The sequence below is a fragment of the Carassius auratus genome, chromosome 19, assembly GCF_003368295.1.
Source record: "Carassius auratus strain Wakin chromosome 19, ASM336829v1, whole genome shotgun sequence".
NCBI classification, from domain to species: domain Eukaryota; kingdom Metazoa; phylum Chordata; class Actinopteri; order Cypriniformes; family Cyprinidae; genus Carassius; species Carassius auratus.
Genome location: NC_039261.1, coordinates 4292154 through 4317313, shown reverse-complemented (window position 1 = coordinate 4317313; position 25160 = coordinate 4292154). Strand labels below are relative to the sequence as shown.

The 25160-nt window shown below is 38.7% G+C and overlaps 2 protein-coding genes across 3 annotated transcripts in view; one reads left to right on the top strand and one right to left on the bottom strand.

Moving 5' to 3' along the window:
• rims2b (regulating synaptic membrane exocytosis 2b) overlaps window positions 1-4055 on the top strand; it is a 138233-nt gene extending 134178 nt beyond the window's left edge. For both annotated transcript variants that reach the window (XM_026288430.1, XM_026288431.1), the window contains one exon: window positions 2041-4055. In XM_026288430.1, the coding sequence (XP_026144215.1) occupies window positions 2041-2247 (207 nt within the window). In that variant the 3' untranslated portion in view covers window positions 2248-4055. The remainder of the gene's footprint in view (window positions 1-2040) is intronic.
• Window positions 4056-12372: 8317 nt separating this feature from the next.
• On the bottom strand, window positions 12373-24729 carry lrp12 (low density lipoprotein receptor-related protein 12). Its single transcript, XM_026288429.1, has 7 exons — window positions 23766-24729; window positions 21048-21104; window positions 20378-20513; window positions 19344-19546; window positions 16338-17439; window positions 14950-15082; window positions 12373-14618 (listed from the first exon to the last, which is right to left on the bottom strand). The coding sequence occupies exons 1-7, from the start codon at window positions 23830-23832 to the stop codon at window positions 13689-13691; spliced, it is 2628 nt and encodes an 875-aa protein (XP_026144214.1). The 5' UTR covers window positions 23833-24729; the 3' UTR covers window positions 12373-13688.
• Between the last annotated feature and the right edge of the window lie 431 nt (window positions 24730-25160).

Below are 25160 nucleotides of genomic sequence, written 5' to 3'. Positions count from 1 at the left end.
AAATAGGCCCAACACCATAGTAGGAGAAACATGCCCATATCATGATGCTTGCACCTCCATGCTTCACTGTCTTCACTGTGTACTGTGGCTTGAATTCAGAGTTTGGGGGTCGTCTCACAAACTGCCTGTGGCCCTTGGACCCAAAAAGAACAATTTTACTCTCATCAGTCCACAAAATGTTCCTCCATTTCTCTTTAGGCCAGTTGATGTGTTCTTTGGCAAATTGTAACCTCTTCTGCACATGCCTTTTTTTTAACAGAGGGACTTTGCGGGGGATTCTTGAAAATAGATTAGCTTCACACAGACGTCTTCTAACTGTCACAGTACTTACAGGTAACTCCAGACTGTCTTTGATCATCCTGGAGGTGATCATTGGCTGAGCCTTTGCCATTCTGGTTATTCTTCTATCCATTTTGATGGTTGTCTTCCGTTTTCTTCCACGTCTCTCTGGTTTTGCTCTCCATTTTAAGGCATTGGAGATCATTTTAGCTGAACAGCCTATCATTTTTTGCACCTCTTTATAGGTTTTCCCCTCTCTAATCAACTTTTTAATCAAAGTACGCTGTTCTTCTGAACAATGTCTTGAACGACCCATTTTCCTCAGCTTTCAAATGCATGTTCAACAAGTGTTGGCTTCATCCTTAAATAGGGGCCACCTGATTCACACCTGTTTCTTCACAAAATTGATGACCTCAGTGATTTAATGCCACACTGCTATTTTTTTGAACACACCCCTTTCAACTAATTCAACTAATTGCCCAATTGCACAGCCTTAAGAGCGTGCATATCATGAATGCTGGGTCTCATTTGTTTTCTGAGAATCTACTGAAACTACTGGTAACTTGTTTGCCACGTAGCAATAAAAAAATATACGAAAAACCTTGATTATTCTTGTTAGTCACATTGTACTGCTATTATTTTGAACAATACTGTATATATATATATAACTTTTTTGTAAATTACAGAAACAAAATGTTTGGTGTAAAATCAACAGTGATTGATCAGCCTTTATTTATGTACAGTATTATAGACGTTATTACATAAGCGAAGCAAAAATAGCTGCAATATAGGCTACAGTAAGAGCGCCTGCATGGTCCATCAGATGACTGTCAAAGTTGAGTTCGTTACTATAGCAACAGTAAAACTGTCATGTCGTTATAACGAGAAAACGTCTTTCGTTATGTCGAGATAACGTGAAAATTAAGTTGTTATAACGAGAAAACGACTTTCTTTATGTCGAGATAACAAGAAAATTAAGTCGTTATAACGAGAAAACGACTTTCGCTGTCGAGATAACGAGAAAATTAAGCCGTTATAACGAGAAAACGACTTTATGTCGAGATAACGAGAAAATTAAGTCGTTATAACGAGAAAACAACTTTCGCTATGTCGAGATAACGAGAAAATTAAGCCGTTATAACGAGAAAACGACTTTCTTTATGTCGAGATAACGAGAAAATTAAGTCGTTATAACGAGAAAACGACTTTATGTCGAGATAACGAGAAAATTAAGTCGTTATAATGAGAAAACGACTTTCGCTATGTCGAGATAACTAGAAAATTAAGTCGTTATAACGAGAAAACAACTTTCGCTATGTCGAGATAACGAGAAAATTAAGTCGTTATAATTAGAAAACAAGAAGGAAAAATTATAATGCATGTCCGCTTAAAACTTCCATACATATTGTATGTTAAAAACATGTTATTAAGTGGTATTTTCACATGCTTTCAGATGGAGCAGCATTTACTACACAGAGCCATAGCTCACTGAGAAGATACGCATACAGCTGTAATTATCACAAACAATTTTGTTGATTTCATAATCCTACAATTATATCGCCTGCGATTATGAACGCGATGTTGTATAGCTTGTCAGAGAATTATGGCTAAAAAACGGCTTAACTAATTAAATGCAGATGACAATCGCGATTAAACATGTTCGATTAATCGTGTAGCCCTAAATATATGTACTTCAACTGTTTTTGTTACACTGCACCAGATACTCCTGAAACTCTTTACCAATCGTGTCTTTCTTTACAGATCATTGTTTGGGGGGACTATGGACGCATGGACCACAAATCCTTCATGGGAGCCGCCCAGATCCTGTTGGACGATTTAGAGCTGACCAACATGGTGATTGGCTGGTACAAGCTTTTCCCTCCCACCTCATTAGTGGACCCAACCTTGGCACCTTTAAGTAGTAAACCTCCAGGTTCAGGCCTGGACAGTTCCAGCGTTCGGTCGTAGCGGCGCGAGGAGATGCGTAGAGAGCGGCGAGAGTAGCTCCAGCTACAGACAGAGAGGAGACGGTCTGGACAGGACACGTCCTGGTCACACTGCATGCTTGATGTTGTGTCCTCTGAGCCCGTGCGACAAGAGGCTAAGAAAAGGCCTGCGTCCTGCTGCCAAAAAAAAAAAAAAAAGATAAATGAAAAGAAAATGTATGCTGCTGTCGCACGCAGGGAAAGAACGCCACAGAAAAAGTCTCTCCGTTCAGCTGAAGAGATGCAGCCAGGGATTCGGCGGAGTCTGACTCTTAACCGTAGGACGTTAAGAGTGCTGATTTCCACCGGAAAAGGAAGACGCCGATGTACTCTGGCTGCTTCCTCTCTGTTGTATTCAGAGAGATGTCAGTGTTTCTTACCTACAGTAGCGTTGTAGCCATTACTGTAAGCCAAGCTGTCGAAAGAAGATCCATAAAGAGAGAAGCGCTTGGCTAAGATGAGACCGAAAAGAGAAAGGGTAACCACAGAGACTTGACGTTCTCATGGGAATGAGATCTCCACTGGATTGATCTTCAGAGTTCGGCGATGAATGAGAAATGGATAAGTTCCTGTTTGATTGGGGGAGGGAGAAAAAGGAAATTAATTTAATAAATAATAGACTTTTTTTTTTTGTGCTCCGGTATAATGATCTCTTTGTTGATGTACTGTATGAAATTTAAGAGATTATTATTATTTTTTTTTTTTTTTTGCATGGATGCAGAGTTGTTAAAAAAAAGTTTATTTTCCTCAAGACTTGAAAAAAAAAAAGAGAGTGAGAGAGGGGAAGAAACTTATTTAAGGATGACCAGATCAGCCATTTTCAACAATTTGTATTATTTTTAATATGAAATTCTCTAGTGCATGATTTTCAAAGAGACTGAATGCAAAATGAAAACGATGTGATTGTCATCCTTTAGAATATTCTTCTGTATTTTTACAGATCTCGGTTACAGGTGTGGCCTGATGAGACTTTGTAGCTCATATTGTTAACAGAGGAAAAAAAAAGCAATGGATTGTCGAGGAAAACAATAAATGTACAATATTGATTCCGATATAAAAACGAACAGGAATATTGTTCATTCCTCCCTTCAAATGCAGCCATATCCTGTGTTCATGTGGAGACGGAGCTGTAGATTATGGGTCTGTCATGATTCTACCGTTCTGTTACAAGAGAATGGCTCGTTTATTCAAAGCAAGCATGTTGAAAAGGATCTGCAACATGGATCGAGCACACCGTCTGAGTAATACAGCATGTTTTGATAGAGACATCTGGGAATTTTTCGCAGTTTTGTGTACAGTGCATGTGGACCAGAGGCTGGGCCGTCCCCTGATCTAGTGTCGTCCACAGATTCAGGTCGGGGTTGAGGTTTTGTGGCCGACGGTTCAGACATTCAACGCAACATTCCACCTCTTGGCACTCATCTTTTCTTGACGTTTTGAAAAGAAAAAAGAAAAAAGAACAAGGAAAAGAAAATCAAACGTCTAAAAAAACAAGAGGGAAAAAAATTTCTATTTATTCAAGTTTGACTTGAAACAAGGTTGAAAGTATATTTTATTTTATTATTGTTCTAAAGAAAATGTCCTAAAAACAGATCCCATTGGATGGTGCTGGACGAAGTCTCTGAACTGGGAGAGGACTGGACAATGTTCATTCTCCTTGTGCTGTTCAATGCAACAGACACTGCTTGTCGAATGAGGAGCGAGTCACAGTTTGTGGAGATGGGGAAAATTGCCACACAATATGAATTTTTAATTGTTTCTTGTTTTGAGAGAATAAAATTCATTTACTAATCCCTGTGTTCGTTTGCTTGAAATGCTTCCAAAAAACCACCAAAATATTAACTCTACATGGCCACTTAGCACACTGATATAAAGCATCTAGACACGACTACTAAACCATACTAAATGCATACCAAGTAAAATAATTGAATCAAATGCAGTCACATCACATCAGTAATTCAAAAGCTTAAATATAAAACATTAAGCAACAGATGTGCAAATGGGAGAATACTTTACTTTTCATGTAAGGATTCATTAAAGCTGCGGTAGGGAACTTTTGACGCTCTAGCGGTTAATAAACAGAACTGTTTGCGTCTTGCGGAAGAACATCGTAGCCGGAGCTACTTCTCTCTGTTTATGTCTATGAAGAATCACAAAGGTACTGGGTTACTCCGCCGCGGTACCCCCGAAGCAATCTAAAATAGTCCGAATATAAACACTTATTATAGGTGCACCCTAGTGATTCAGGACAAGCCAAAAACACGGTTTGGAAAATGGATTTATGGTGTACTCACTTATTATATAAATTTTTCTACATTTTGAACACAAACAAAGTTACGGACCGCAGCTCTGATTGGTTATTTTTTACCGGGAGCAGTCCGTAACTGCAAATGGCAATAGGACACTGGGAGGAGCCAGAGGAGCTTGATTTTTTCACAGATTATCTGTCTCATATTCTACTGTCAGGACATAATGACAGGTTTAATAAATATGTAAAAAATATTTTTTTACAAAAGTTCCCTACTGCAGCTTTAAGTGCAACAAGTCATGTAAAAACCTTTTATTGGAAAATTACCATTTTATCAAACACTGATTGCCTTAATATTTTTAACAACCGACGAGAAGACTAGAGGTGATATACATTATAAAAATAACATGTCAATTTCAGCAAATAAAGAACAAATTCATACTCGCATGTGTATTGGGGATAATGTATTAAGGACATTACGGTTTGATAGACAGGTCAGACTGATTCTATATAGAGCTCCATGCTTTCAAATAGATGAATATTTCCCGTTCAGAAGAGTCTCGGATGGAACCTGCTACATTTGTATGTGTTAGTTTCCACGGTAGGATTGCTTAAGATGTTTTAAAGTGGGGCTTTGCAAAGATCTGTCTGCATGCACTACCGATACCTATATTGTGACTAGTTAAAATGATGTTGTACATATCTTAATGCCAGTTACAACATGCCAAAGATGCAGAATAGATGATCTGGATACCTCTGAATTGCTAGTAGAGCCAGGGGTATGAAATCCTGCAATGGTTTACCGTACGCCTGTGGGCTTCAAATAGCAAATAAAGGACCACATAGAGTAGCCTAACTCGTTTTTGAGATTACTTACCTGTTATTACTTACCTGGTGATATTATTTTTCATATTAGCATTCAATAGAATTCTAGAACTGGAGGAAAATAGCAATGGTTAATATTTCCAGATCATATGTGTCGATGTTTAAAGGGGGGGTGAAATGCTATTTCATGCATACTGAGTTTTTTACACTGTTAAAGAGTTGGATTCCCATACTAAACATGGACAAAGTTTCAAAAATTAAGTTGTACGTTTGAAGGAGTATTTTGTTCCCAAATACTCCTTCCGGTTTGTCACAAGTTTCGGAAAGTTTTTTTCGAGTATGGCTCTGTGTGACGTTAGATGGAGAGGAATTTCCTTATATGGGTCCTAAGAGCACGCGCTCCCATATAGCAGAGCACTGAGAGCACAACAGACTTCACTGATCAGAGCGAGAGCATCGCGAAATGTCACAAAAGGAGTGTGTTTTTGGTTGCCAGGGCAAGACAACCCTGCACAGATTACCAAAGAAAAACAGCATTAAGGGACCAGTGGATGGAGTTTATTTTTACAGAGCATCAACGGAGTTGTGCAAGTGTTTGTGTTTTTTCCCTGCATTTCGAAGATGCTTGTTTTACAAACAAGGCCCAGTTTGACGACGGATTTGCGTATCGTTTATTTCTTAAGGATAATGCAGTCCCAACGAAAAAGGGTCATGATCGTGTGTTGGAACCGCAGGCGGTGAGTAAAACTGCTTACAATATCTCTGCCTCCTTGTTAGTGCGTCCGCCTCCCATGCTGGAGACCCGGGTTCGAGCCCCGCTCGGAGCGAGTCGTTGCTGCTGCTGCTCTCGTTCAGTTTCAGCCTCGGGATCTGATTCTGGATCATAAATAAACGGCTGAATCTGACTGTTAGCGATGGTTTGTTTTTGATGTGTTTTTCCTCACGGTAATGTCACAGCTTCCAAACGCTCTCAACCAGGGGCGATTCTAGGATTTTTTCAACTGGGGGGCACAAGAGGGGCCACGATTAATACAGAGGGGCCAATCTTGTGTTGTTTGAACTGTATATCCAAATCATTTCAAGAGTTCAGTAACCTTTAAAATCAGTAATAAACAGTGATACCCTATTATATTTTAATAGCAGTTATTCACTGCTCTAAATAAAAAAAAAAATCAAATACAATTTGTATTAACTTTTCACTTTACAAAAGTGAAAGAAAAACTGTAATAAATAAAATAATCCAATGTATGAATAGTGTACAACTCACAAATAATAATAATATAATTTATTTATAATAGCCTTATATGATATATATATATAATAGCCTTATTTATATAAATGCAGAATAACATTAATAATTCATAGAAATAAATACACAATTAATTAATTAATATAACTAATATAAATTTAATATAATTTCATAATGTTTTTGTTTATTATCCACATCCCATTCAATTTGCATAGCAGCAGTTGCAGTAAATTTGCATTGATGAATAAACAAAATCTACTTATGTCAAGGCTAATTAATCTTGAGCATATTGATTTAAAAATATCATATATCCATACTTTGTTAGAAAGCTACTTGTTCAAAAAGGTAGCTTTAATTTAACATGTAAAATATGTGGATCCTATAAAACAGTTTAGAATAGCTTAATTAGTCCAGTGTTGTTTTAGTATTAGTTATTTATTTTGCTATTTAATCATGCATTAAATAATTATGTATGATTTTTTTGAGAATGTTTCTGGGTGTCATCAAATGACGTTTTGTCAATAACTTCTGTGAAGGGAGGGAGAGAGAGCTTTGCAGGGGCAGACAGCAATCGCGGAGCACCATGGTGATTTAGAACGCCAACTGAATTTATTAGGAATCTACAGACGCAAATAGACTAAAGGTGTAGAAAAATAAAGACCTATATGTGTATTTTGGACTTTTTTTTTTTCACCACAAGTCTGAAAGAAGACATGTTACTGAAGACAAACAGGCCAAAATCTCAAAATTGACCAGTAAAAAAACCGATGTTTTTGCATGTGTCCAGAGGTGGGTAGAGTACCCAAAAACTTTACTCAAGTAAAAGTAAAAGTAATTCTAGAAATATTTACTCAAGTAAAAGTAAAAGTACTAGTCTTGAATAGTTACTTGAGTAAGAGTAAAAGAGTATCGGATAAAAAAATCTACTCAAGTAGTTAGTTACTAGTTACTTTAGGTCATATATACGGAGCCTATTTTTATTTAGATATATAGATAAATGTATGTAATGTATGTGTGCGTGTGTAAATGTATATATTTCATCAGCCTTTACTCCAATTTATTATAAAACCCTGTCTGTTTACTTAAGTAACAGATATAGGTTTCATGCCATAACATATTTTTAATACGACTGACTTTAACTTTCAATGTTAAATTCACATTTAATATAATGTGATATAAATATTGCTACTAATCTTTCATTGTTCAGAAAGAGAGCAAATAACATTTACATTATTAAAGATAATTTTCACTGACAGTCTAGATTGCAATCACTCTCAGAAACTCCCATTAAAATCACTGAAACTGTTAACACTGTGAAATCAATATCTTAATTATAGATTCGTACACACATCTGCACTTGGTTGTTTCTGAAAGTTCGCCAGAAAGAGGTATTCAGTCAGTGAGCGAGTGAAGGAAGCACCGGCATTTCAGCGATGACTAATCTGAACACCTCTGATTGGCCATTGCATTCAAAAGCTCAACAGAATCTTGTGTGATTGGTTATAATGCGCAGCGCTGTAAAAACGCGTCTGTCTCTGGCTCAGCGCCAGCAAGCGATCACAGATCTGAATTTAACAGCTGATGATATGACTTGCTGAACGTACTCGCACCGGTGTGATTGTATTAAAATTAATAAAATCTTAATCGGCTATTTTTTGTCTTTTGGAAGCTGCATTCAACTTGACTCCCCTCTGTTATAAGCCACACACGTACAACAAACTAATGTCACAGTGGTATCGTGTACTGTAATCGAATGTAGCCCAAGTTATTACCTGTTAAACAGTAGACAGCACACGCGTTCATCTAATAAGGATCTCCATCGCAAGCAAATAATAGCCTTTGCAGATTTGCTTTCAATTCAGTGCAGTTCCATAGCCACGTTTTCAACGCTGCTGATGATAAACGTTACAACTCTGAGTGAACCGCTTCAGTCGCTCAGCGCGTTGCTTCAGGGAACTAAACGACTCCTTCAAACTGATTCATGAACCAATTCACTCGCTTGCCAATTGGTTTGATCAAGCCTTTGAACAGAATTGACTCAAAAGAATGAATCATTCGCGAATGGGCATCGCTCATTGCCCAGAGAAAAGTAGATGGCGCGTTTGGAATAAACTGAAGCATTTATAACATTTATTGCATTAAGATAAAGTAACGAGAGGTGCGTCGCTCACAGTAACGAAGTAAAAGTACAGATTTTTCCCAAAAAATTTACTCAAGTAAGAGTATAAAGTACCCATTTTTAAATATACTCCGAAAAGTATTAGTTACCCCGAAAAATTACTCAAGTAAATGTAACGAAGTAAATGTTACTACCCACCTCTGCATGTGTCTCACCCATATAGACTTTTTAAAAAAAAAAGTCTCAAGTGTGGAGCGTTAGATAAACATTACACGGTTTGTTTCGTCACCTCACTTGAGTGAAAAAAGTCGCTAATCGACTGCATGATTCAATAATGACTTTATTAGAATTGCTATTATAGTTTTTTTAAAACCATTGCTTTAAATTGCGTTGTTGCCTTTATCGGCTCGTTCGGCCGAAATCGTAACGCAGTAAACCCCTTTTAAATTCAGCATCAGAGGAGCATAGTAAATATAATGATTAGCATCTTGGTCTGCTCTAGGAGATAACATCGTCATCGAACCTGGTCTGTCTAACACCGAAAGACGTTAACGTTAGTACCAAACACTTCTTGCACTCCAACAACTCGCTAATCGAAAAACATCAGCTATTTAAAATAGGTGCTTTTTTTTTTGGAAAACAGCAGCTCGCTATTCTTAGTCCTCGTTGAGAAGCATCGCGACTCAATCATGAGTTATTTACTAAACTGAAAGATTATAATTTGAATTTGTGAGTGACAGACAAGTAGAAATGTGGGGGCACAGTGAGGGGCCAATCAGTTTTCAGGAGGGGCCAGTGCCCCCATGGCCCCTCCCCTGGCTACGCCACTGCTCTCAACACAAAAGCCTACTCGCGCTCGTGATTCTTTAGCTCCGCCCACACGTCACGCCTCCAGCCGGTCGTGTTTTTCCGGGAAAAATCGGAACAGACTATCTTTCTCTTATAAATATAATAAAACTAAAGACTTTTTGCATTTATGAAGGATGCAGTACTACTCTATAGGTACTCAGGATTAACAGGATATTAAGTGAAAACGAGCATTTCACCCCCCCCCCCTTTTAAGCATTAAACCTTCCAGTCTCTCTCTAATCCAACACGTGACTGAAACTGCAATTCATCGACTGGCCACTAGAGACAGGCTCCAATGCCCAGCTTTACATTAGAAAATAAATAAATGGTAAAAAAAAAAAAAAGAGAGAGAGAGAGAGAGAGAGAGAGAGAGAGAGAGAGAGTGTGGTTTTGGTCTCCGCCAGATCCGCCAACTTTGCCCTTCAGAAATGCTCTTCAGAAACCTCCGGGTGACAAGATGAAAAATTTTATGTTAAGAGCAGAAGAAAACAAGAAAAAAATAAAAAAAAAATAAAAGACCTTTAAGACCTAACTATTTAAAATAAACCATTGTGGGATTTTGATAGAAATCATTTACAGCCCAAGACAATCAACCGAGACACTGATAAGAAATTGCGATATGTTTGTTGATTTGAATGTCATGCTGTGTTATGAATTTATCATGTTTTTATATGTTTTAAAGCTGTAGTCTGGTTGTCTCTGTCCATCTAGATGCTGCTTCCTTCAGTCTCAGCCGGTGACATCAGAAATGACAGGTAAATGAGTCTAAATGATCCATGAAGATATTACAATTCTAATTAGATGTCACAAACTAAACTACGTCAATAAAATGAATGTTTCTTTTTATTATTTTTCAGGTTAACCAGATAATAACACTCTGGCAATGCACAACACGGTTTCATAATGGTTTTGAGCTCCTGATGTTGTTTAGTTGGATTTCACACTGTTGGTTTTTATTCTTGTTTTAGATTTGTTTCAGTTTTGTCATATAGTTTTTCAGTATAGTGTTAGTGAACTGAGATATTTTTTGATTAACCTTAGATTGCTTGTCACTCCTCCACCAGTGCGTTCATGTTTTCTTCCATTAATCCTGTAATATATGTAAGATATCTGTTTATGTTTTTGTATATGTTCTTTTATTCCTTTGTTGGACATGTTTTGTGTGTTTATGGTGGGCTTGGCTAATGCAGCCAATCACATGCCATGACTTGCTTTAGGCTTTCAGTTGTTTACTTGCCCTCAGATCCATAAACCCATATTTAGGTCATGGCTCTCAGTTGTTTGTGAACTGAATCTACTGTAAATTTAGTTATGCAATTCCTAAATGTGGGCATTAATTAAACATCTCATGCATCTTCCCCACTGCTGCAGCTGTGAAATATTGTAAAACATAAAATGATAAAAATAGTTTAAAAAAAATCCCTGATGACATTTGTTTAAAAAAGTAATCTCATTACACATTTTACATACACATTGTTTTCTCAAAAAAAAAAAAAAAAAAAAAAAAATTTACTTGTTTGCACAGTTGGATTACAGTATCAGTCATTTTCATATTTTAGATAGTATATTAGAATAGTAAAGAAACCGTTTAACTGCAGCATTGAACATGATCTAGCTAAAAATGAATAAATCATAATAAAATACAATGTTTGTTTACTTGCAGATCAATTATTGTTTAATGTTTAACTAATCTTACTTGTTAGTGCTGGCTAATTGATTTCTCGTAATTTATGAAAAATGCCTAGTGCTGCAAATAATGATTATATTGATAATTGATTACTCTATCAATCATTTTCTCATATACTAAAGGGCATTCTAATTGAAAAAAAAAACATTATTCTGCAATTTCCACATTTGCAAACGTTAAGCTATGGAAACTACACCAAATGTATACTGAGATGTACAATATCCATTGTCTCACAGGAATAGTGAGAAGTGGCTATGATATGTTTTTGTCAAGTGTAAAATAGTTTTAAAGGGTTAGTTCACCCAAAAATCTAAATTATGTCATTAATAACTCTCATTACATTCCAAACGCATGACACCTCTGTTCATCTTCGGGACACAGTTTAAAATATTTTAGATTTAGTCCGAGAGTTTTTATGAAAAATGGATCTTCACTGATGTAATGCATATTCGATGTTACCGAATAAGAACTGGATTAATGCGTATCGGAGACGCGAACCTTTATAAACGATTCAGTTTGATTTGGTGAACTGGTTCAAAAAGATCCAGTTACATCGAATGATTCGTTCACAAACTGCTTTATTTTGAACTCTCACAACAGACACGGAAGAGAAACAATGGTGAATTAAGTCGTAGTTTTTGCTATTTTTGGACCAAAATGTATTTTCAATGCTTCAGAATATTCTGACAGACCCTCTGATGTCACATGGACTACTTTGATGATGTTTTTCTTCCCTTTCTGGACATGGACAGTATACCGTACACACAGCTTCAATGGAGGGACTGAGAGCTCTCAGACTAAATCTAAAATATCTTAAACTGTGTTCAGAAGTTAAACGAAGGTCTTACGGGTTTGGAACAACATGAGGGTGAGTTATTAATTACATAATTTTGATGTTTGGGTGAACTAACGCATTAATGGTATATGGTTCTGTCAAAAGAATGGCCACTGTGTGGCACTGCAAATTAAGGCATTGGAAAGTGCTCCGTTTTTATAATAGATTTTATTTTTTACTCTAGATATTGATACAGTTAGAGGTTTTCGACAAATACATATATTTTAAGCCTCAATTAGATAGGAGAAAAGTAAACTGGCTTTGGCTCACTTAAAAGACAAAAAAAGAAAAACAAGTCCAACACAAGAGGGATGAACACTTTAATTCTTTTAGTGCAGTAAAGACTTATATTTTCATCTTTATTTATATATCTTTTGCAAGTTTGTGTATGTGTGTATAGAATTATATAAGCAGAAGACAGCTGGACATGCTTTTCAAGTAAAAGCTATCGAAATGAAAACCAATAATAAATACACACTCACACACAAAGATTCCTCAGTACCAAAACAGTAAGGTTAACAAAAGGTTAACAGTTACAAAACAATAAATACAACAAACAAAAGAGGCTGTTATACAATGCAATATCCTTTAAAAATAGTAGCTCCCTCTCAGATTATAATCAGTTATAAATAAATGTCCCATGCTCATAAATCGCAGGTAATGCACCAAGTACCACTGCAGCAGGGACACAAACTCACACTGAAGTAGACAAACGTACCAAACGCTCTTTGATCTCCCAAATTTTGCAAGCAGAATAATTTCACCCAAAATGATAATGCTATCATTTACTCAGCTGTTCCAAACCTGTATGACTTTATCACAAGACATATAAAATTACTTTAATTTAGGAGTATTTAACAAACCCCTAAACAAACTTTGAGCTACTTTGCAGAATGTCCAAGCTGCTCTTTTCCACACAGTGAAACTACATGGGTAGAACAAAACCATTAACAAAAGAGGACCCTCAAATAAGCCCATACGACTTCTGCATGACTGTAGTTAATGGTCAAAAAAAAATCTCTCACCAAATCTAGCACAACGTAGAAAAGAGCTGCTAGGACACCTTTCACAATAACTGTACAACAGAAACCATGTCTGGAACAACATTAGGGTGAGTAGACGTTTCATTTTTGGGTCAACCATTCCTAAAAATAATAAAATAAAAGTCTGACATCAAAAGTACAAATAAATTAAAGGTTAGGTAACAAATCTCTCAGAGAGCTTGTATGTGTTCAGTCTTTTGATGTCCCACACTGTCCAGGATAGACACATCTGTTCGTGCTGCATTCCCATACTGAGAACAGCAGAGCGGCTCACTCTCGACTCTACGTGAGCTTAGTTTGACTCTTCAGAAAAATAGACTTTGTCCTGGTAAACATCAACAAACACTAATATTGCACAGTGGAAGGGACAGTGGGACTGGGGAGCTCTTGTACTCTATATCTTTACAGACCACTCTTTAAAAGTACCTGATTTCTGAAGCTCTTCGTTTTGTCTGAAGACAATCAAACCTCCGCTCCACTAGGGGGCGATAACAGAAATGGCAAGCTGTAAGCAGGGGCATTTTAGAGTCATATGGGTCATGTATCGAGTCAGGGAGTTCCTTTGAGTCTTAACAGAGCAGCAGTGACTCATCGTCACTAGTTTCTGTTTTAGCAGTCGCCTCCAGACAAGCGTCCGGGATCCGCGCCGTGTGGACAATTCCACAGTGTTCACAGGGGCCATCCCTACCCACCAGCCGGCCTCTGAGAGAGACCGCAGCGGGGGTCAGGTGGGGCCCGAAGGCCTGTTCCAGGCCTTGTTCCAGCAGGGGCCTGGAGCTCTCATCACTGTCCAGGGAGCTTGCATCTGAGACGGGAATGAGGAGCTCCACGTCGTCCTCATCCTCGCCTCTAATGCCAACCCCAGTGCAACCCACACTTCCTTGCTCCAGTTGCCGCAGAGGGCTGTGATTCTGCCCAATGCCACTTGACCCTCCATCTCCAGAGCGCCCTAAAGAGAAACGAATCCATCGCAGGCTGCGGGTGACCCGGCTAAGAGCGCTGCTGAAGGGGCTTCTTGAGGAAGTAGTGGTAGCAGTAGTAGTACATGAGGATCCAGTTACTCCAGAACTTTCCGAGATGCTCTCAGAGATGCTGCTCTCCCGGCTGACGAGTGGAGCCGAGCTGGCAGACACCGAGACGATGGCTTCCACTGCTGTTGTAGGGGGTGTTTTCTGTGGCAGAGGGGCCATCAGGCCTCCAGCAGCTCCTGGGACATCCCTGCGGGGATGCTGCTCACTCTCAGTGTCCGTATCGTCGGAGTCCAAGGGCAAGAGTCCACGGCGAGAGCCAAGCCTCTCCGGCTCACGAGCTGAGGTGCTTCCATCAGCACCCTCTTCTGTGTCCGCAGACACCAGTGCAAGGGAACCAGAGCGCCGTGAACGTGTGAAATTGAACAGGCGTCTCCAGATGTTGCCGTGACGTCCTGTGGTGGGGAGCCGGATTGAGGTGAATCCCAGCTGAGAGCGAACTGCCAGTCTCAGGTTTTCTAAAACAGATGCCTGAAAGCAAGAACAATAGGGAGTGTTACCCAAGGTCACCCTAAACATGGAGATCAGCCATCATGCTCCATACGATCTGGAAATATTCCAAGGTCAGTCAGACAGCCCCTTGATGCAAGTTTACCAAGCCTACTACAGAGAAGGCTTGTCTCGGCTCATACATTTTCATCTAGCCAATACGCCAACTAAAATTTAGACCAATGGTTTTCAGTCCTGTTCCTCTGCACCCACTGCTCTGCACATTTTGCATGTCTGCCTTATCTGACACATGAGTTCATGGAGCCCGAGCTGATGATCTGAATCGGGTGTGTAAACTATGTGGTCTTCTTACCTGGTTTCCAGAGCAGACAGGAAAATCCTCCACTGGGGGGATCAGTCCTTGAGCAATCAGCTGCCCATACGATGGAGGAGCTTCTCTTCTCAGTAACTCGGCTTCCACTCTAGAGAGCTGAGTCTCAAAGGACCTGGAAGAACAACAAACCCATTAACTGGTAGTTGGTAGTCACAGAAGCATAAACTGATCAAATGAATAAATTAGGGCTTTTGGTTTAGTAAGTTAATCTAATTAACAATGAAAAAAAAAAATGCAATTATCATATACATCCCACCCTATGCATGTCATCTTATCTAAACAGTTTATTGGTGATGCATACATGCATCAACTCACCAAATGATGCAGCCTAAAATGCAGTTAAACGCCTTTAAATTCAAGAGATTGGGGGAACATGCCCATCCCGTATGAGATTTTGTCTTAAATTTATATCATATAATATCAGCGTTTTCCATACATTGATTTATTTGTGGCAGACTGCCACAATATCAAAACTGACCGCCTCAAACAGATTTTCCAGGAGGCTTAGATTTCATTGCATATCCATGCGTGTTTCAAAATCAAAACGCGGGGCAGGTGTTATTATGAATGTATATTTAAAGCCAACTGTCTTCAGAAAAGTTTTGATGTCATTTTCATCTCATCTTTCCTATAATGCCTGATAAAGTAGCATTTGTTGAGCACAGCCCTGCTCTGATTACAGCCTTACCGGGGAAACGGCTATTTCTGCTGCTCCAAATTCTCCAAATTCAGTCAGCCTCTCTGCGGTTTTCATTCAGACCAGCATAAAAATCAACTGAGGTTTAATGCAGTAAACATGCATACCTATATAAATATCCTGTGGGGAAGTGCCACCATACAAAGAGTGTAAGTCTGTGAGAAACACTGGATATAGCCAAGCAATATCACAGAAGCAATGAGTGCGATGTCACTGAAGCGATGTTTTGCCAACGCAAATATTACCTATTAAAGCGACAGAACTGTTGTGTGTTGTGTGAACAATTTCTATATGAATCAAGCTGTTTGAACCAATCAAATGAATGGAGGACTCTTACTTACTCATTAAGACATTTACTTCCACCATTTACTTCTACTGGCAGTTTGTTCATTAATTATAATTTTATTAAAATATTTTTTAAATATTAATAAAAAGAAAAACTTCTTTCATTTTCTTCTTTCAAAATCTTTCATTTTGTTTTTTAATAATATCTATTTCATGAATTTCTCATGTAACAATAATGGTTTAAATGATCTTTTGTGGGAAATTTATTGTCCGCATTTGAAGAGTGATCAGATTAATTTAATCGATTGACAGCCCCATAATAAATATTTTCCCTGAACTATCCATTTCTGTTTTAGCTCTAGTCTGGCGAAGTAGCTTCACTAACCTGCGCTCAAACATCCTGAGTGAGTAGAGTTTGCATGTGCACCCCAGAGCAATGACCAGCAGCAGGCCGCAGATCAGACTCCCGATTACAGCGGCAGTGATGACTCGCGTGGGCACGATTACCGGGCAGCTCTCCTCATCGCTTCCGTCCCCGCAGTCGTCTTGCGCGTCACACACCCAGCTTTCAAAAACGCAGCGGTTGTTCTTGCAGTGGAAGTTTCCAGGTTGGCAGAAAAAGCAGTTCTTCTCATCAGAGCCGTTCGGGCAGCGGTTCTGGTAGTTGCACCGGTCAGAGCGTGGGTAGCAGGCACCGTTTCGCGAGCATGGGAACTCGTCTTCCTGGCAGTTGCTGCAGTTGAGCTCGTCCCTGCCATTGGGACAGTGCCAGTAGCCATCACAGCGCTGTTGTTCAGTGTAGCAACCCCAGTTCCCTCCGCACGGGATTTCCCACGGCAGGCAGAAACCCTCTACTTGATATGTAACGTTAAACCCTCGAGCCGCATTGATTTTGTCAGCATAAAAGTGTATCCGAAGCTGTCCTGAAGATGACACCACTGCTACAGGGGCTCGAGAGTCGAACGCAGTCAACACACGCAACAGACGCCTGGGGTTCTCCTCTAGTCCATCGTAGACTTTAACATAATCGCCATAGCCTGTGCCGTCCAGCTTGAAGTCCATAAAGCGCAGGATGACCTTACGGTGGTCGCCGGTGTCAATCAGCCAGGTGCAGTTACTGCCAGGAGGATAGAAGTCAGGATAATTGGGCGAGCTGAAAGTACCATAGAAGTTGCGCAGCCATTCACCACAGGTTGGCACGTCACAGTCGATTTCGTCACCCAAGTCCTGACAGTCAATGCTGCCGTCGCATTTGAGCGACTCTGGCAGACAGGTGTAAACACGGGTGTAGCGTGAGAGACAAGGGAACTGGTTGAAGGCGCAAGGCTGGAAGGAGAAGAATGAGGAGGGATTAGGCTGTACACACAGCTCCTCGTCTGAGTTATCGCCACATTCATCCATGGTGTTACACTTCCATGACTCTGGGATACACTTTCCATTAGCGCAGTGGAACTGCTCAGGCTTGCAGCTGGCTTCTTCCGATTTCCCTATAGATTACACAAAGAGATTACCCATTTTAAGAGACGTACGTGTTTTTTTAAAGACCAAAGGAAGAAAATTTATAAGGAACTATGTGTTGTCTATATGTAAGACTAAGGAGAATGCAATAAGCTGTATTAGCAGCACAGCACTTCAATGTTTGAAAATACAACTTTCAATTTTACAAACCAAAACTGCTTTACTAGAACACAAAAACGCCTTTCTAAGGTCTTGTTTTCTGAGAAATGTATCGAAGTGAAGCGTATATGATTAAAAAGGTCCAATATCTGCCAACAGGCTCAGAAGAATCTGATTTTAAAAAAAATACTGCCTGGTGCTGCAGATTGCTTTTTATTCAACATCAAGAAGATCAAGCCCTTTCTTTCGGAACATGCTGCACAACTCCTTGTTCAAGCTCTTGTTCTGTCCAGGCTGGACTATTACAATGCTCTCTTGGAAGGTCTTCCAGCCAATTCTATCAAACCTTTACAATTAATCCAGAACGCGGCAACAAGAATATATTTTTACGAGCCAAAAATAATACACGTCACACCTCTGTTTATCAATTTGCACTGGCTTGCAGTGTCAATGGTCCATTTGAGAGATAGGTGACGGTAATGCACTTATAAGTCTGCGATCTGCTGTAAAACAAGACGACAATGCGTCACGCACTGGCTGAAGAAGACGACGCGAACATGCTCAGAACAGTTCGGACATTGCGGTGAATCAGAGGTAAACCTATATAAATAGTGTTCAGTTTTTTGCACAGACTGATGGTTTCATGTCTTTACACATCACTGTATCGTAATGAGCCGCAAGGTTTAATTAGCTTTTGTTTGTGTATGTTTGCCTGATTCCCATTCACTTCCCTTATATGACTGACAGACTGCAACAGTTTGAGTTAAAAATCTTCCTTTGTGTTTCAAGAGAAAAAAAGTCAAAAAAATAAAAAACCTTGGATGCCCTGGGGGTAAGCAGATAGACATAAAATTTTTGGGTGAACTATACCTTAAACTGACAGTCACCACTGATAAGATGCTACTAAATATATCGCAGAAACTTAATTTTCTGTAAAGCTGCTTTGCAACAATTTGTATCATGAAAAGCGCTATACAAATACACTTGAATAATAGCACTTTTCTATCAATGCTCTTTTTGTTGATTTTGATCGCTTCCATGGTCCTCATTTGGAAGTCACTTTTGGATAAAAGCATCTGCTAAATGACTTAATGTAAATGTAATAATCTGCTTAATTCAAATTTCATTCAATTTCTCAGAAAACAAGGCCTAATAAAAACAAGCTCAATTTGGATCTCAAGTAAATCCATCTTGATTTAAAGATGTTTAGATATTTGTACTTTAAAATGTTGCAAGCACTACAAAAAAAGAAAAATAGTTGTCAGTATTTTTATGCCATAACTTCAGAAATGTAAGACTTTCTGCTCCAATATAAGGCATTTTAAGGCCCTCATTTGTTTAAGGGCAAATTAGGACTTTTTAAAAGCTGCAGAAACCCTGAAAGGAGGATAGTAATGTGCAACAGCAAATAGTATGAGTTTTTATATCTATAGTCAGCAAAAAATAGCCAAACTCCCAAATTCTGGTCTCTAAACATGACTTGCTTTCTTTATTCAACCCAAGTCTGTGAAATCTAATCCCATTTTATCCTTGTCCAGTTTTTCCAAAACCCTCTAGACTAAATTTTAATGAATAACAACAGTGCTGCTTGCCTTAGAAAGAACCCAATTCAAGAATAACGTTAATGTGTTCTTGAAAAGCAGGTCATTTTTCAGTAACCAAATACAATTTGAGTGAGAGAATTTACGAGTGTCGCATGGCAGTGTGAGACATGTGCGTAACAGCATCCGTTCTGATACGGCTGTATCTAAATGGATATAAATAGCAGGTCTACCTGTTATGTAAGAAAGCCTGAAGCCTTTTGCAGTCGTGCTGTCATCAGAGTGGAACTTGATCCACACGTGATCTTGAGAGGAGATGTATGGGGCAGGAATAGTCGAGCCACAGGCCCGGTACCCATCCAGGTTCTTGTAGGTTCCAATGGAGATCCAGTCCAAACCACATCTGTGTGAGCTCTGAATTTCAAAGTCCTGAAAACTAAAAATACAACTGATTTTGATTAAAGGAACATTGGGTATGGGCACGAGACGGTATAAAAAACAGCATCCCAGTCACCAGAGTCCATTAACATTAGGCACACGATTGCATCTTGTTGCATGACATGCCTCAAAAATCAATAGATCAAGGCTTGAATGTTATAAAGTAGTATCAACTCCACCAAACTAAATACCTATAAAAAGAAAGGTATACTTGTGGTATATGCGTCTCACTGAAAACTGAACCAATCTTTTCAAGACAGTTCCCATTTGCTGAATTAGCAAGTTGCTGCGTTTACCACAAAAATCACATCCCGTGGAAAAAAATACCCATTTGGTCTATTTCTGTGCCAGTAACCATGGACACCATTCTAGGATTAAGATGCAAACAAACACTCTGGCTGAAGCTAACAGGCAGCGCAAGAATAGAGCAGATGTGCAACATAAAAATAGAAAAAAGCCTTCAAAGGGAGTTTGAGGTGGCAGCAGCTTAAAAAAACCCACAGGATTATTCCTTTAAACTAAGACAGAACTCAAAACTACAAACCGAACCTCTTGATAATTCAAGAGATGCTGCTCTGCCTTAAAGATCGCTTTTAAAGAAGTGACAAAAATAAATAGAAAGTTTTGCATCTGTATCTAAAGAGGCCGATTGTTTTAGCAAACACAGTTGTGTGCATTGGTACAGAGAATCAGACTCCACCAGCACTGCAGGAATCAGTACGACCACAACTCTTAAGCCTGTCATTAAAGCAAACTGTGAAGAAACTTGATCAGATCTTGACTGCGTCAGTGGAAGAGCAAATGTTGCAGTATTGTGGCGAGGTGTTACCTGATGGTGATGATCTCTCCAGGGTTGGCCCTGATGTTCCAGCTGCAGTTGATGTGAGAAGGGTATTCAAAGGGCCAGCCAGGGCTGGTGATCACTCCACTGGACGCCCTTATCTGCTCCGCTACATCTCCACAGGCTGGAGAAGACCACAAAAACAAAGGTTAAGCACATTCAACACATAATGGGTGATTAAGACCAGAATATTAACATGCATAATAATTAAGCACACACCGTTTTTGTTCACTCTGTTTTTTTTTTATCTCTAGAATGGGAAATAATGTTTTGAAATGTTTATAGGTGGTGAGTGGATACTGGTCAAAAAAATGTCTGATGTACACTAATATAGTTCCAGGACTCCCTTTCAAAGCAATTCTTGGAAAACAACATGCTTGTTAATAAAATGGGGAGGATAAAAGAGTAGAAAGTATTCATTCAGTAAGTAGTTAGGCAAGAGGTAACATGTGCAGACTAATCTGGGCCAAATATCATGAGCATTTATGAGTCTTACATTCCTTTGATCTGCAGAGGTACATACAATTCCTTAAAAGCTGTGTTTGAGGACTTCAGAAACTAACTCTGGTTAACAGTCATCAACACTATATTGCTTTGAAGGTTGATAGACAAGATATATAGCACGTGTCTGTAAATCAAACCTGAAGTCAGGACTCACCATTTGACATGCTTGATACATACACGTTCTCGCTGTGCTGCGATGAAACTGTGTTTCCTGTAAAAACAGAAGAAAAAATAAGAAATGAAGATGCATATGTCCCTACTCTGCTGCAGAAAGCAATAATGTGTACATGAAAACCTAAAGGGGGGCAAGGAGCTGATCCGTTAAATTTAATCTGGTGTGCAGCAGGGCTTTGAACACCAAGGGTTGAGATTTCATCTACAGATGGACGCAAGTAGGAACAATGTGAAATCATTATAAACCGATATTAAAACAGCCCATTTGTGTGTGACAGACTGACCCAGAATGCTTACCGCATTGTTGCGAAATTTGGTTCAAACGCCCACAACAATTGAGAAGATACAATGCTTCACTTCAAAATTAACAAAGGAATGCAGCTGAACCTACATTGTAATTAAGCCAACAGCATAACCATTTTAAAGCATTTAAGAGATCAAGCAATGAACATCAGGCCTGCATAACCCTCGGCTAATATTTTAACATGTTCTGACTGATCGAAGCCACGGCTTATCCAAACCTTTTCAACTGCTAAACTTGAAAGACATAATGCTAGAAAATCTCAAAACACTTATTATCAACAAAGGGATTGGACTGAAATCCTGGCTTAAGGCCAATTCACCCTAAGAAAGATAACTATAAAAATAAAAATATTAGCGTCATACCTGCTGACGATATTGTCCATTTATTCTAAGCGCACGCTCATATGCCACTTTAAATTCTTGAGCTCATTACAGCAGGATGGATTCTGATTGGGGGTCAATGTTTGTATGGTTCATCAGCTGGAAAAAAAATTCTGAAAGTAATGCCAGCAATATTTTTGTCCGCGCCTTTATCATTTTATCTGTGGTGTGGACTCTGCTATTCTTTAATATTGAGAATGATTCTTAGAACTCTCTCTTTATCGTTATCTTTGTAGTCATGGTTCATGGTGTGCATGGGCTTTTAGTCTTGTATGGCCACTAGGGCTGTGTATCGACAAGAATCTGGCGATACGATACGCAGGACAACACAGGGGTTGCGATACTGTAAGCCAGGCGATATATTGGGATACACCTTATTTTAGAAATAGAATATATTTTTAGGAAAGCTGGTCACCACCATATGCAAAACTAACTAAATAAATATTAACTAGAACAAAGTGGGATTTACATTATCCAAAATATGCTAACCAATTAAATTTGTATTTTCATATCAATTCCAAATTTTATGAGGGAGCTCTGAATAATCGAGAGACTAACTGACGAAACTGCTATGGTCAATAAGTGATATCTGCAAACTATTTTGGCATGTTCTAGTATGCCACCTTCAACCAAAATCCAACATCAATACAGTCTGATCAAAATAAACCATCTAATAGCAACATAACATGACCTAATAGAACCGAGGGCGATTAAATCTGACTATGTCCCAATGGCATGGCACTCCTCTATTCGTGCAGTATTCTATAGGCATGCTTTTCACAATAGACTACTTTTCTGTATGCATGACCACGTTAGCCCTGAAGGGCATGTGTTGTTTGAGCTGGCCGATCATCTGTTGGGGTTTCCCTCCCTTATGTTGGTTTGCTAACAGCAGCTGACTGCATGATGGGAGCACGGCGAAGGGGAAACACATGCAAACCTGGTCGCTGCCAAACAAATGTAGAACAACTGATAGACTCGGGGGATATTTCAGCTCGCCTATATCAATAGGTCAGTTGTGATGTTGCAAGCAACAGATCTGGCAACTGGAACAGATGCACTGGTCTTTAAGATAATTCACAAGCTATTAAAAAGAAGAAATCATTTATGAAAAAAAAACTAATTCTAACATTGTGGTTTAGAGGGGCACTATAGAAATAAATTAGTTATTTAATAATCAACTGCAAGAATAAGGATGGCCAGGGGTCAGTGAAAGACAATCTTAAATTTGGTGAATTTGCATTTTCTGTGTATGAATTTTTTGTTGTGAATTGTGCTGATGCAAATGTGACCCAGGTAATGATATCCAGCTGGGTAACATGAGGTTTTTGCCAAATTTGTTAGAAAATAATTCAGATAATCCTGGAAACACTAAGAATGAAAACATGATCAAATCAGTGTATGCTTTTTTTTTTGAAGGTTAGAAAAAGGGAAATTTCCATACCAAATTAAAAGTGAAAGGAAGGGTTTTGAAAACAAACAAACAAACATACAAACAAACAGAATTCCCCAAAGCATTTAGGACTGAGAATTCCCTATCAGGTCAAAATAGAGAGAGGTGGAGGGGTAAATCAATGAGAACAAAGGGCAAAGGATAAACTTTCTTCTTTTTTTCCAGTCAAGATGATGGGATTCAATCACAGAGACAGATAAACATGCTTTCACAATAGAAGTCTTTGTTCCTTTCATTCAGCCGGATCTGATCTCAAACACAAAGGCCATGTTATTTAATTTACTCTACATGTTTGAAGTGTGTTTGAGAGTTTGGCTACGATTCTGTGCCAGTAATTAAATCAAACCCCATTTAGCCATTAGAGAAACCACAATGTATGTGCATGAGATACCAGCACACCATTTCACACAGCAGCAGCACCCTTGAAATAGCACTGCTCTGTGATTTCAATGAAACAACATTGTTAAGCATGAAATATATACAAACATTTTTCATAATCAGCAATTGTTTGAACAAAAGGATTTTTCATGATATATTGAGTAGCTAAATAACGTGTCTTACCCATGAATATGAGAAGTAGATGTGTCCACAGCAAACAAATCTGGTGTAAGCTCGAAGTGTAAGCCATAGTACCTTTATTCGATAAGATATGCTACTATGTATCTTAAATATCCTTATTTATACACAAAATCCGTGTTGTTTAGGCGAGTATTAAAAGAGACACTAACGTTAGCTGTTCAACATTTCCTTTCGTTTCCTGCTCCTATCTTAATAAAACACTGATGCTGCGGTCAAACGAACGTCTTAGATAAACAACAGAACGATATAAACAATAAAACAATCACTAAGACTGAATAAAATAAAAAATAAAAAATTTCCCCTCAATAAAAAGCTAAGTGATTGATATCCCAGTTTTCTCAACAAAGGAGTCGCTAATGCTAACAGGCTTGTGCTAAACTACAAATATCAACTCATCGATTCATTTAATGAACCTAGGAGTCCAAATGTACATTTATCTAATTATTAAAGCAGCTAAACTCTTTCTGATGTCCATCACTGATAGGTTTCCAACTAAAACGACTAAAGACACCGGTGTTTGACTAACGTTAGCCGGCTGTGCTTATGCTAGCGCTTTTGTTGTTAGCTCGCGATCTCCTGTAAAACGCACACAAACAGTGTCCTTAAAAGCCCGAGACGAGATCAACACTAATCTATCGATGATCCGACGTGAAAGCGCTAATTCCGAGAGTTTAAAAGTGTTAAACAAGCCTAATCCAGACAGATATAGCTACACACTGATCTACAGCATCATGACACGAGCTAAGGTCTGACCCAATCAAATAACGTGACTGGAAATAAACTCGATATCGGGTTTAATCGATAGCGTGATCGTCTGCTGCTCTGACTGTAATCTCCACGCCAAATTCTGGCCTTTCCGATCGGTCATGTGTGTTGTTACAGCCGGGCATTTACCACCACAAACCAACCACCCCGGCCCCCTCTAATCATCTCTCTCTCTCTCTCTCTCTCTCTCTCTCTCTCACACGCACACACACGCACACGCACACACACACACACACACACACACACACACACACACACACACACACACACACACAAACAGTAAAATATTTACTTTCTTTATTTGTTTGTTTAATTCATTTATTTTTGTAACATTATAAATGTATTTAACTTTTGATAAATTTAATTCATAGTTTCTAAGTAAATGTAGCAAATCTTAAAAAAATAAAAATAAAAAATAAAAACACTTTATTAGCCCAAACGTTTGAATGTTACGAGATATTAGAAAGGCATATCAGAATGATTTCTGAAGGATAACATGACATTAGACTGGAGTAATGAAGCTGAAAATTCAGCTTTGATCACAGGAATAAATTACATTTTAAATTATATATTCAAATAGAAAACAGTTATTTTAAATTATAATAATATTTC